At 37.3% G+C, this 14,224-nt stretch overlaps 1 protein-coding gene across 1 annotated transcript; it reads right to left on the bottom strand.

Annotated features, from left to right (window-relative positions):
- Nucleotides 1-1,037: 1,037 nt before the first annotated feature.
- LOC128095984 (FERM domain-containing protein 3-like) lies at nt 1,038-13,928 on the bottom strand. Its single transcript, XM_052714982.1, has 2 exons — nt 13,802-13,928; nt 1,038-1,564 (listed from the first exon to the last, which is right to left on the bottom strand). The coding sequence occupies exons 1-2, from the start codon at nt 13,926-13,928 to the stop codon at nt 1,038-1,040; spliced, it is 654 nt and encodes a 217-aa protein (XP_052570942.1).
- Between the last annotated feature and the right edge of the window lie 296 nt (nt 13,929-14,224).

Below are 14,224 nucleotides of genomic sequence, written 5' to 3'. Positions count from 1 at the left end.
AATGTCCTGCTCCACTATCACTTCCACACGAAAGACCATCTGTCCACAAGTGTCATCAGAGTTCTTCTTTGGTGCCTTTCATCTTTCCAACCCATCTTCCTTCACTCCAAGTAGTAAACAATATGTAATTAACTAGTTAATCTTTGTAGTATTTCTTTCCTTTCAAAATTCAAATTTCAAATTTCACTTTCTTTTCAAAACATGTTGCTTATCCAGGCTAAATCCATGGGCATAACAAAAATGAAACTGTTAGATTATCATGTCTAAATGTTGAAGGTGCTCTTCACATGCCAACTCAGTGTTCTCTGTCTGCATCTCCAATTCAAGCATCTGTTTGGACAACTTACAACTTGTTTTTACTAATTTTCTATATGATATGCAGATAGACAGTTACAAAGTATGGGATTGCTTAGCCAAACATATGTTTTATAAAACTGATGCCATTATATTAAAAAAAACTTCTGATACATCTTTGTGCACTAGTTTCATAATATATATATATTTAAATGATTCAATGGTACATCTTTCATTAAAACAAATGTTTACCAACATTCTTTGAATATAAAAATACTTTTTAAAAACTGAAAGAAAAGCCCACCGTAAATTTAGTTGTATAAACATTTCTTAGAGAATGCTGTTTTCATTAAGAATTATATTGAAAATCATTCTCTTAGACTTAGACTAAAACTCTATTAACTATTTCATAATGCTGACAATGACAAAGAAACAGGAAAAGGTAATTCACTCTGATGTAGGAAGAGGAAAATGTCTACACAACAATAAAAATAATATAACTTTGGTTTCTTAAAGGCTACCTTTCTAACATATAAATACAATAACCTTATTTGATTTAAACTGATAGTAATTATATAGAAGTACAGAAAGCCAAGTTAAGGGTTTGGCATACAAACCCATGACCATTTGGAACATGGTAACTACTGAAAAACAAGTAATATTAATATTGAATGCATCCTTTATTCTCATCAGGGAATCCCAACAAGTACACAAAAATGTTGACCTCTAAGATACCCACTTCTTCAGGGGACAGTAGTATTCATAGTGAAACTGCTCAAATTCTGGTTTTTGCATAAGAAGGAGAGATCAATACCTGACTCTAGAAGGAGGAGGAGCAGGGGAAATACAAATAACATCAGTCCCAGGCCCACCACAAGGAGTCTGGAGCAGCGCTTGACTATAGGGTTGACCCAGATACGGCCGGTCAGGATGGAATAGCTCCATGACAAAGCTTGACGAGCTTCCTTCGGCTCCTCCTCTTCAGCCATCAAAAAGGCATTTTCATCTGCTTCTAGTTCCTCAAATGAATCTGTGTCTTCTCTTTCTAATTCGAGCCAAGATGGACAATCAAAAAGCATGTCAATTTCATCCTCATCCACTGCGGTAGGGAGCAGCCTGGCTCTGGGATTGTATACTAGTTCAGGGATGGTCAAGGAGTCTTCTTTTACTTTATCTTCCTTGTCACTCAGAGGATCTGCACTCCGAGCTCCCTTCACTGGTGAACTGGCAATCAGCGGCTCAGAAACATCCGCTTTAGGCAGTGGGGTACCTGGAAAGAAGCATTTTATAAATTTTAAATTTCATATTTTCTTGTTTCACAAAAATCTAGATGTGGAGTTCAAGGTATACATGAAACTGTTCTGAGGAATGTTGACTTTAAACAAAATCAGGTTAGTAAGAGACCTTACACTGTAAGTTCTTGGCTTAATAAGATACACCTAAAATAACAGTGACCAAAGGTTGTGAACACATTTAGGTTTGTGACTCTGGTCTGTAGACCTCTGACTATGGGCAGGTTTTCAAAAATAATCTGTCCTTAGTGCATGAGCTGGCAGTTTGGAACCTGGGGCCTGTGCAGGGACACTGCTCAGCCTGGGAGGAGGGGACTGGACCTGCCTGGACTGAATCTACCAGGTTGAGCTGAATCCCCAGGGAAGTCCATGCCCTGGAGGAGATGAGAATGGGGGGTGGGCTGGGGGGAGGGGGAGAGGGGCGGGGAGGTGGGAGGAGGGAGGACAGGGGAATCTGTGACTGATATGTAAAATTAAATCAATTTATAAAGTAAAAATAATAATAATAATAATAATAATAATAATCTGAACATAACTCAGCCATACATTATAACTCTGAGTGAAGTCTTGTAGTATTCAACACTATATAGCCCAATAGAGTATTTTTAAGAGAATACTAGAGTAAAACTATAGAATCTACTGTCCAAGAATAATCATATTATACTTCTGAGACATATTTTCTAGTCTTCATCCTAGACACAATTCTGGAATTTTTGTTTGCTGTATTGAATGAAATTTCCTCCAAATGAAAACATTACACCTTGGAGAGAAGCTTTTTAAGGGTCAAGATGGTCTAAGGCAGTGGTTCCCAAACTTTCTAATGCTCTGACCCTTTAATACATTTCCACTTGTTGTGATGATCCCCATTCATAAAATTATTCTGTTGCTACTTCATAACTGTAATTTTGCTACTGCCATGAATGGTATTGTAAATATCTGATATGTGACCCATATGGGGGTCACAATCCATAAGTTGAAAACTGCTGGTCCAAAGGGGTACTCAGTAAGACTCAGGAACTAAACAACTCCAAACCTTCAGAAAGTCCCTGAAACTGACCAGATATGTGAGGCCTCTCCTTCTCCAAGCTTATGTAACAGTAAAGATGGCTAAAAGATGCTCCTCGACAAGTTGAGTTGCTGAGAAAAGTCTTAGACCAACTGAGTTTACTGGAAGAGAAGGACCAGTTAAACTGTCTGGGAAAGGTTCAGACTGACTGAGATACCTGGAAGAGACATTCTCTAACCCGGTCAAACTGCCTAAAAGACATGCAATGGACTCCCATATTCCAGCTTTTGTGAGCTTTCATCAATACTGGGATGGATTTTTAATGATGCAGCTGTCTTTGAGTAAATTCTGTTCCTATAAGTAACCCCTCACCATTATTCCTGTAAATAACCCCACTAAACTCATTGGTTAACCAAGTTAGATTTTGGTAGCACCCTTAAATTAATTTTTCATGGGTCTATATCTGGGATGAGTGTCATACTACACAGATACTAAATACAAATTGACAATCTGATGCATGAACCCAAAATCTGAAAGGCTCTGACATTCAAAAATGTTTCCCATAAAAATGTTCAGAAATTTGAGTCCTGTAGAAGGTCTTGGATTTTGGAGAATTTTTAATCTCAAGTTTCCAGTTTAAAGACAGTCAATTAGTAAACTCTAAAAAATATTCCCAAATTTAGGGAAACTCTCTGAAATCTGAAATACTTGTATACCAAGATATTTGGGTGAAGAATATTTAATCTGTAATTGTAGCCACACTGTGTTCACAAAGTCACCATTTGCTCTTAAAAGCTCTTAAATTAAAATTTATCATTTAAGTTTGGACATTTTTATTTGGAAACTTGTGCTTTGTTAACATGGAAAATAAGTTGTTCTTAGTCTGATTGTAGGAGAAAAAAATGTCCCAGGAGCTACTTTTACACATAAAGTTTATTTCCATCGTGTTTCAGTCCATTTCCCTTAGATGTATATCCAGAAGGCAAACTGCTTGATCAAAGGGTATATCCTTTAAATTTTTCATTGGGAAAGATAGATGTGTTTCTCAACACATGGAAAATGCAGCTACCTCCTTTCAACCTTAGAAGCTGGGTTTCCTTACTGAGCCTTAAGTTCTTAATGAGAACTAAACAAAATATCAAAGGTATTTTCTCTAGGATAAACCAGCACCAACTAGCCAAACAAACTGGTAAATGTGAAACAGAAAATATTTCACAATTTCTTTGTCATCAAGATATGTAGGAATGAGCTTTTTTTGCTTTTATCTTTCAAAAATCAACAGATTTTTTTTTTTTGGTACATCTGAGGAAAGAGCAGCACCCAGTCTTAATGAAAAGGACCATTAAAAATAATCCCTGAAAACATTCAAATAACATTACAGACTGAGTAGGTATACACACACACACACACACACACACACACACACACACACACACACCACGCACATGTATACCAACAAATAAAGAAAAAGTGATCATGAATTTTGAAGAGATCAAGGGGAAGAAATGGAAAGGGGAAATGATATAAATATAGTCTCAAAAAATTAAAATAATTCATATACTAAGCATCAGAAAATATGTTCAGCATCATAAATCATCAAGGAACTACAAATCAAAACTACAATATACAGAACTTCAGGGCTACTAGTATATTAATCTTAAAAAAATAAGTGTTAGAGAGAATATGGAGAAATTTGAACTTCATATATTGGAAAAAGGAATGTAATACGCTCAGTCATTATGAACAAAATGTTGGTGGTTTCTCAATGAGTCAAATCTAGAATCATCTATCATATGACCCAGTAATTCCACTCATAGGTACATTCTCAAAAACAAAACAAAACAAAAAAAAAACTTGAAATAAGTACTCCAAAATTTTTATTCACAGATGTTCATAGCAATTCAATGCAAATTGTTAAAAAATAAAAATGCCCCTGATATTTTTCAGTGGATGCCTGTATAAAGAAAGTGTGGTCTATCTATTCAACAAAGATCCGACATATAAAACAGCAACGTGCTGATCAACCATACAGCATAGAAACACATCAGCACTATATGCTCAGTGAAGGAAGCCAGACACAAAAGGTCACCTAATCTATGTTTTCATTGAAATAGCAAATGTATGGAAAATCACAGAAACAGAAAGCATTATGGTGTCACAAAGAACTATGGGAGGAAAGAAATGTACAGTAACTGTAACAGTACTGCTTAAGAGTTTAATTTTCCTTATAGGTGATGAAAATGTGTGGCACTAGATAGAAGAATTAGTTGCCTGCCAGTGGTTATGTCCTAAATGCCAGTGAATTGTTGGTTTAAAATAGTTCACACTTTGTTAAATAAACTGCATCTCAGTGAAGAAAAGGATATAAACCATAAATTTTTTCCTCTCATATAAGGCTCTGTGAAAACTGAAGGGAGTATATAGACATAGATTAGGGGAGTTGGAAAGTGTTGTGGCTTTTAGGAATGTTCAGTGTCTTTATAAGGGGTTTTTCTCCTTAGCAGGAGGCTCTCTGGACTCTTCTGTTTAGAAAACAGTGAAATCTTGCATCAAGTATGAATGGTTCACTGCTACTGCGAGACTATCTCCTCTTGCTTTGTTTTGTTTGTCTGGTCATAAATAAGGTACTGTAGAGCGGCCCCAAAACAGCCTGACCACACAGCTGCCATGACAGGCTTAGAGGCCCAGACAAGGCTTCTGGCAGATTCCACCCAGTGGGGCCTGCATCTAAGGGGATACCTGAAGCCCAGACACAGCTTCTGGCAGGCAACACCTGGACCCTGGAAGAGCCATAAGCTAAACCTATCCAGTAGGGCCTGCGTCTAAGAGGAAATACCTGACATTCTAAACATTCCTTATACCCCCTAGACAAATGTCAGCCAATCAGGATCCTGAGCCTTGGAAATCCCCTCACCCCAACCTCTGCTATGATAAAAAAAAAAAAAAACACCCGCCTTGCCTGGGCTCTGGGCTCTCTGCTCTCACTGTTGTGGAGGACAGAGGGCCCAAGCTCTGAGCTTGAAATAATAAAGGCTCTTTGCTTTTACATGCGGGATTCAGTCTCCATGGTGGTGTTTTTGGGGTCCCCGCAATCTGGGCATAACAGTACATGCTCTTCTTTTGTTTATAAAATTTTCATATCCTCCTTTACTATTCCACTTTCTGTATCTTCTGCTTTCTCTATCCTTCTCCTATAATCAGGGTAAGGGGAATCTTGAGCTTGCAGAATACAGCATGTTTTGATGGCAATCCCATACTCCAGCTGCTTAGACCAAGACCTTTAATCTCCTTACTGAAACTCATGCTAGGCCTGTGGTTGGCTTCTGTATATCTGCCTTCAGAATATGCCCTGAATCACATGTCCAGGACAACTTCTTAGTCTGTCCATTTGTTCTATCTATCTCAGAGCCAATGTCCTTTCTTATGTAAATTCTAGCGATAGTATCCTATCCTATCACCTTGTCTCAGTCTTTGCCCACTTAGGGGCTGCTACCTACAGAAACTGCAGCTATTCTTTATAACATAAGGTGGATGAAGCCACTAAAAATGTTCTTTCATGGTTTGTCTTCTACAGAGGAAATGATAATTCTTCACAACTGTGCCTTGAGTCCTACACAGTGTGCTCTCCCCTGCACTCCTAAACTTGGTCCCTTATAACTCAGCCCCATAACCTGACAGGACTAAATGTGAACTGCATGAGATAACAGGGGACTGTGGTACCTGGAAAGAATGAAACAGATTTGCTACCTCTATTAACTTCAATATGCAGTTTTAACCAAAGATCTGTGTAGTCCACACAATATATATTTTGGTTTTATTAGGTATATAGTCTGCTACTCATAAAATTTTAAATGTATCATCTGGATTTCTGATATTATAATTTACCCAAGTATTCCAGACTGATGATCCTGATAACAGAAGTATTCACTTGCCTTTCCCCAAAAAAGAGTTTAATTAGGAATTTACTAACAAGCCTGTCTGGATCCAAAGTCCAAAGTATTTTCTAATCTTCTCTGTTATTGACCTAATTTCATTCATTAAAAACTACAACCTCATTGTACATAAAGTGATGACTCTATCATTTACCTGGGACAGTCCAGTTATGTTCTTGTTATCCTATATCAGGATTAAAATGCTCCTTACTCTCAATCAATTTTACAACTACTTCATCTGATGCAATATCTCCTATTATTTTATCATGGAGAGCATAAAGACCAAAGCAAAAAATTAGTTGCTATAGGTATTACAGCGTAAGTCTGAAATAAAGTAAACTTTAAAACTTTATAATGCATGTGATATCAGCCATAAAGATGTTTTCTCTCTATAGTAAGCAGCATATAGTTTAATCTTTCAAATGAAATGCATGATCCATGGGTATAAATTTAAAATTCTCTTAAATGACATTGACTTTCTCAATGAAGATTTCACTTTCAATTGAACATTTTCAATGAAAATTTTGGAATATCTCATACAGGACATGCCTCTGAACACTCTCAGAATGCAGCTTGTTTGGTCTATGTCACACCTATGAAAAATTATCCATTCTGAAAAGCATACAAAAATGGAAACTCAGACAAAGACTCACACAAACACCTCTCTCTCTCTCTCTCTCTCTCTCTCTCTCTCTCTCTCTCTCTCTCTCTCTCTCTCTCTCAAAGCAATCCAAAAAGTCTCCCTTGTTTCTGTACCCACTGCTTCTTAGGAAGGTCTCATAATACCTCAGCATTCTTTTTTCCCTTTCCTATTCTAACAAGTTTTATATGGCAGAATGATCTCTCTTCTCCTTGTGGCCATCATCTACCAACTTCATGGTTTCACCTCGGTTCTCATGGACTCCTTTATCACCTTTAGTAAGATCTTTGTGTGTGTGTGTGACCAACATCTAGAGCTCATGAGAACTCATGCAGTCAGTTTTACTGCATTTCCCAATCATTTTTTTCTGCACACTGTCTACTGAAATGACTCTCAGCAAAATCTCCAATAACTGACTACAACATTGCTAAAACCAATATGTGTGTACATGTTCATCCTTTCTCCTTATCACTCAGCTTCCATGAGTCCACAGCTTCTTCAACATGTGTGTATATGTTCATCCTTTCTCCTCACCACTCAGCATCCAGGAGTCCACAGCTTCTTGCATTCCACCTCAGTCCTCAGTCTACTCAGTCTCTGGATGGTCTCAATTCTCTGCTCTTCTCATGCTGCTTTCTTCCTGAAAGTCCTAACCATATGTCTAATCCCAATATGTGATTAAGACTTGCTCAGCTTGGTATTACCAGTTACTACTATCCTTGAAAATGCTGCCAGTTTTTTTTTTTTCATGATGAATTTTCTAGGTAAAGAAGTTTGGGAAACTATGCATCTTTTACTACCCACTTAGACATTAACATTGACTTTAAGCATACAAGTTCTGATATCACTTTGCTGAATTCTGACTTTTTACTAGTTCTAATGAACCAGTTATTTTAATTGGTATGTTCTTACTTCCTATGCATAAATTAAGAGAAAATTCAGGTCAAAACTGAATGAGGTATGGCAAGCAGAGGAATGTATGATAATGTATATAACATTCCTTTCATATGGCAAGGACCAAATGCTATTACTATTAGCTTATTAAAATATTTGAAAGGTCAAATTCCAGTCATATATTTGTTTTGGAAGGAGGTATAATAGCCAGCCCTAATAGAAATAAAGAATTAGAGAAGATCATGAAAATGGGACTTCTGATAAAGATTTTTATTCTTGTAACATCCAGAAAGGTAGAAACTCTGTACTAATTAGGACTTCTATTGCTGTGATGAAATACTGTGACCAAAAGCAAATTAGAAAGGAAAGGGGAGCCGGGCGGTGGTGACGCACGCCTTTAATCCCAGCACTCAGGAGGCAGAACCAGGCGGATCTCTGTGAGTTCGAGGCCAGCCTGGACTACCAAGTGAGCCCCAGGAAAGGCGCAAAGCTACATAGAGAAACCCTGTCTCGAAAAACCAAAAAAAAAAAAAAAAAAAAAAAGAAAGAAAGAAAGAAAGAAAAAGAAAAAAAAGAAAGGAAAGGGGTTGTTTTATCTTACAACTCTCTATCACTCAGAGCAGGAACCTAAGGCAGGAACTGAAGAAGTCCTGGAGGAGTCTGCTTACTGGCTTATTTCCTCACGGCTTGCTCAGCCTACATACTTATAAACTTAGAACCATCAGCTCAGATATGGCACCACCCACAGTGGGCTGGGCCCTCCCACATCTATTATTAATCAAGAAAACACAAGAGACTTACCTATAGGCCAATCTTAAAAAAAAAAAAATATTTCATGTTTATAGATGTTTTGCCTACATGTATGTCTCTGTGCCCCATGCATACCTGGGGATTACAGAGGAAAGAGAGGGTCTTGGATCCCCTAAAACTGAAGTTACAGATGGTGATGAGTGTGAGTGTTGAGATTTGAACCAGGGTACTCTGGAAGAACAGCCAGTTCTCCTAACCAAAAAGCCATTTCTCCAGCCCCTATAAGCCAGTCCTATGGATATGTTTTCTAAATTGAGAGTCTCTCTTCCTAAATGATTCTAGCTTGTGTCAAGTTTACATAGAACTAATGCAATTGACCTCTTGTCAAATTGACATACAAACATATCACTATTAAATCATAAACTTTCCTTTTTAACTTAAGATGTCATATTATATCATTATTATAATATAAACCATTTCAATTTTTAAAAGTGCCACAGTCTTTAAAAATTCAAACACTTTAAAAGTTCAGTCATTAAAAATACAAAGTCTCCTCTGCATACAGGAAACAGTTGTGTAGCTGGGTCTGTTTGAAGGGCCCCTGGCAGTGGGATCAGGATCTATCCCTGGTGCATGATTCTGGATCCCATTACCTATGGTTGGACACCTTGCTCACCCTTGATGCAGTGGGGAAGGGCTTGGTCCTGCCTCAACTGAATGTACCAGGCTTTGCTGTCCCCCCATAGGAAGACTTATCCTTTTGGAGAAGGGGATGGGGAGGGCGGGGAGAAAGGCAGAGGGGGGAGCAGGAGGAGGGATGAGAAGGGGATCTGTGGTTGGTATAAAAAATGAATAAAAAAATTTAAATAAAAAAATCCAAGGTGTCTTTAAAAGTTCAAATACAATATCTAAAATCTTTCTAATACCCCAAAGTCTCTTAACTGTGGGGCTTGTGGGCTCTTGGGGGTTGGGGAGAGCAAGTTAAGTATTTTCATACTTCAAGAGGGAAGGGCCAGAGCACAGTTATAATCAAATCAAAACAAAACAAAAGTCCGGCAGTGAGAAACTCAGGTCAGTTGTCTGTGACTTATGATCCTCTAGTCTCCAAAGGTCTTGGGCAGCTCCACTTCTCTGGCTCCACCACACACAGCACAGGTGCATGTCTAATAGGCTTAGGCCAGCTCCTCTCCACATCTGCTGCTGTCTTTGGTTGTCATCCATGGTATTTCTATCTCCAATATGCTGGCGTCTTCTCTGCAACTGAGGCCGTACCCTCACCAATGACCTCTTCTGACCTCTCTTCAGGGATTCTGACCTTGCCACATCGTGCCAAACCTCAATTTCTCTCCATGACCTCTTCAAACCTGGGATATTCCCTGCAACTGAGGCTGTACCTTCACAAATGGCCTCTCCCTATTTCTCACAGTGCCAACCCTCAGCTGCTCTCCTGGCCTCTTCATGTCTTCAAAGCCAGGACCACCTGGGAAACTCATGCATGCACCAAATTTGGCTTCTGTCATAAGATACAGCCTTGAGCCCAGTCAACCACAATTTCTGTTTGCTAACTCTAAAAATACTTCCCAGAAGATTTTACCTTGATGTTGGTCTCTTCTTAATCACAACTCATTCTTTACCCCTATCTAACCAGTATTGACTGTACTAGCAAGGCAAAGATTTCACTATTGTTTTTCTGGTCTCTTGTTAAGCCAGTTAGTCCTTCAACTCCAGCTGACCAGAACTATAGATTCTTAACTCAAAATATCACATAAATGGTGCCTGCAGTTTTGCTTCCCTTTGATACATCATAAGCATGCCTCCATCATCTGTACCACCCACAGCTTTATCATCCAAGTTCCCAAATAACCCATTAATCTCTGGGCACTCTGTGACTTTCCTAGCTCAAAGTTGCAAACTCTTTCTATAGTCCTCCCTGCAACACATGGTCAGGTCTTTCACAGCAATATTCTATTCTTTGGAACCAACTTCTTCCCACTTAGGTTTCTATTGATGTGAGGAAAGGATTTATTTCATCTTACAACTCTCAGGTCATAGTCTATCACTGAATGAAGTCAGGGTAGGAACACAAGGTAGGAACCTGAAGACACAGACCACAGAGGAATATTGCTTTCTGAGTTGTTTCTCAGAGCTTGCTCAGCCTACTTTCTTATACAGTACAGAACCACCTTTCTAGGGGCTTTACCACCAACAGTAGGGTTGGCCTTCCGAGAGCAACTATTAATCAAGAATTAATTAACCAAATTAATTAACTAGAGATTTGCCTATAGGCCATTTGTATGGAGGTATTAACTACATTGAGAGTACTACTTTCCAACTGACTCTAGCTTGTATCAAGTTGACATAAACCTAACCAACATAGACTCTTTGACAATGTTGGAAGTGAAGGAGAAAACAGAAATCACAACAAAGGTCACTGTTTTGAGGTGAAGCCCTGCCAGCTGGAAAAGTTGTAAACAGAGATAAAATGAAACTTTTTCTCACCATTTGTTTCTGGACTTTGTCTTAGGTTTAAAAAAATTATCTTATTATTATACCAATCTCAATTATGATTCTCTGTTAATTGCTCCTGATGTCAACTTAACTTCACAGCTATCATTCCACCTTGTGGATCTGTTTATCAATATAACCAAACACCACACCTGCTGTGGTTTTATTTTGGTCCCTTTTCTATTAAATCCTTATAGTATAAAAGGCAAGGACTTGAGATTTCTGCTACAGAAATGAATCTGCATGATAGTGAAGGTATATAACAGCAAAGCATTGGAAGAAGTCCCACCAGTGTGAAACATGACAAAGTCTCACTATGCATCAGACTCACTCTAATAAAACTAGAAATACAAAAGTATGTTACATACTTTCTCAGTTTCCTAAGGTAAGATTATGTACACAAAACAAAATAAATGGGGAATTCATGAGAGTTCAGCAAAGTTTTCAAAAGTAAGATCAATATTTTAAAGTCAGTGGCTCATGACACATCAGTCAAGGCTATTAAAAATATAATAATTGGCAATGTCATTAAAAATCCTTAAATTTGCAATGCTCAATAATATGTATAATAAGAAATATGCAAAATTTGAATGAGAACAATGTTAAAATATAACAATATATCAGTAATTGATGAACTGTGATGACATTTTCAATAAGAGGCCTGAATGATTAAAAAATTCAATTATTTTTTTAATCTACAATTCAGGACAATTTAAAAATAATTATCTACAAATTTTCAGAAACAATAAATGGGAAAAGATTACAGGAATAATTAAAAATAAAAGTTTAAAAATTATAAATATAACCAATTATGTTATACAATTCAGTGTTAAAATGATGTCCTGAATAAATCTTAGATGCTTATGGCTAAAAGAGAAGAATCTGAAAAGGCCGCATCCTGTGTATCAGGCATGACTCTACCACTAATCTACATGCCCAGGCATTTTGCCTCCCAAATGCCAAGGAAGCAAATCTAATAGATTTAGTAGTCATGTGGGGAACCATACATTTTCATACTTATTTTGTTAGTGTCTTCGAAAGATAATTGGATAATTTCTATCAGATTTGTATTCTAGACCCTAACAAATATACTTCTAAGAATGATAGAGAACTACTTGTTTCTAAATTATTTCCATCACTATTATGACCAAAAAGTGAAGAAATGCTAATTTCCAATGATAATTTTGTGATTAAGTAGTGAATTATTGTTTCCCTACACTATATAATTATTCTCTATATTACTTGGTCAATTTTTAAAGGATTCATATTAAATATGTATTAATATGGAAATTCTTTTGGCAATCAAAAGTTTTAAAATGTATTATAAAACACTATACCTAGAAAAATTATATTCATAAAAAATACTTTATGTGCTATTTTCAGCATTCCTAAATTTTATACTGAGAATATTAATGTAAGAGAAAATATTCTTTATATTTGTGCTTTTAAAAATAAGTTGGACATAATGGTTGTATTATATAAATCATACAACTCAGAAAGTTAGAGGAGAATTGAGAGTTTCCAGTTACCTTTGTGCCACACAGTGTGTTACAGGCTAGCCTAGACATGCAAGCCTTCCTCAAACAAAACAAAACAATAAACGTGTAGGTTTTAGAAGAGGAACACATCACATGTTACTTTTATTATAAAAGTACAGTTAATCTCAACTAAGAAGGCAATTTTATGAATATTAAGCTATGACAAATTTCAGCTATTTCCCAGAATAAATTTTACTGTAACCATTTGCTGAAAAACACACACAAACATAAGGACATATATAATTACAGCAGCATTGTGGCTGAGGATCTGATTTTAAATTTCTATTTCAATTTCTGTTTCAATTTCTCAGATCATGAAATTACATAAAACATGATCATTATCAAGATAAGAAATTGGCATAACATCAGTCTGATGGTGGCTACCTAGCTGATTATTTTTATTTTATTCATTATAATTTTAATTTTGCTCACGGTGCATGTGCATGTTTCTCTCTGTGTGTGAGCTTACAGAGGCCAAAAGAAGGTCTGGTATTTTATTTTAATAAAATTCTGATTTGAAGATGAAAAAGGGGCTCTGCCTCATAGTCAGAACAGACCTGAGATCTGAAACTCACATAATGCAAGGCAGAGAAGTGTTTAGATTGCTCATTATGCCTTATAAGCATCATCTCTCACTACTAAGGAATCTGCAGGAATACACAACAGCCTTCCTCTTCCATCTTTTGAATAAAGAAGGTAATCTTTATTATTTTGTTGCGAAGAGAACTTGACTTCCCATTTCCCTTCTCATTTACTTGTTTACACTCCCCAGTACCCTTCCTTACTCCTCTCCTTCCCATTTCTCCCTCGCTATCTTCACTCCTTAAAAAAATAAAAACGTATGCCAAATGCATCCTTAGCTTCTGTCTGGCTCACCGGTGGTGAGCATGTAGCTGGAATCAATCACACTTATCTAGGTATAGGATGACAGCCCAGGGCAAAGCACGTACCAGCATTTCGAGGTATGACCTTGGAGCCATGTTTCAGCAGACGGACAAACACATTACTGCTGCAGTGGTTCATCATGTGCAAGTGGAGGCTTCGTTGAGTCCGTATCTTGACCAAGCATTTTGCCATATTTAATATTATGATTTTCCTATGACTCTGTTGTCAATTGTGGCCCTGAATATATGCAACCAGCAACAACAGCTTTGACCTTTTGCTCACTGTCCATTCTGTTTCAAAGGACCAAGGCAGAGCACACTGAGAATGAATCAAATGTCAGGTTCTTAATGTGGCCAACAAAAATAGCTCATCAGGGATAGACATTGGGCAAGGAGGGAGGGAGGAGATGCTATTTATAAACTCTTACCCCTCCTCTGACGGACAGTAAAATTTTATGCCTAGTCCTCACTTAGTTTTTCTAACTCATC

The sequence above is a fragment of the Peromyscus californicus genome, unplaced genomic scaffold (assembly GCF_007827085.1).
Source record: "Peromyscus californicus insignis strain IS unplaced genomic scaffold, ASM782708v3 Scaffold_5__1_contigs__length_169319896, whole genome shotgun sequence".
Classification (NCBI taxonomy): Eukaryota; Metazoa; Chordata; class Mammalia; order Rodentia; family Cricetidae; genus Peromyscus; species Peromyscus californicus.
Note: the sequence above shows the minus strand (reverse complement) of the source record. Positions and strands in the feature narration are given on the sequence as shown.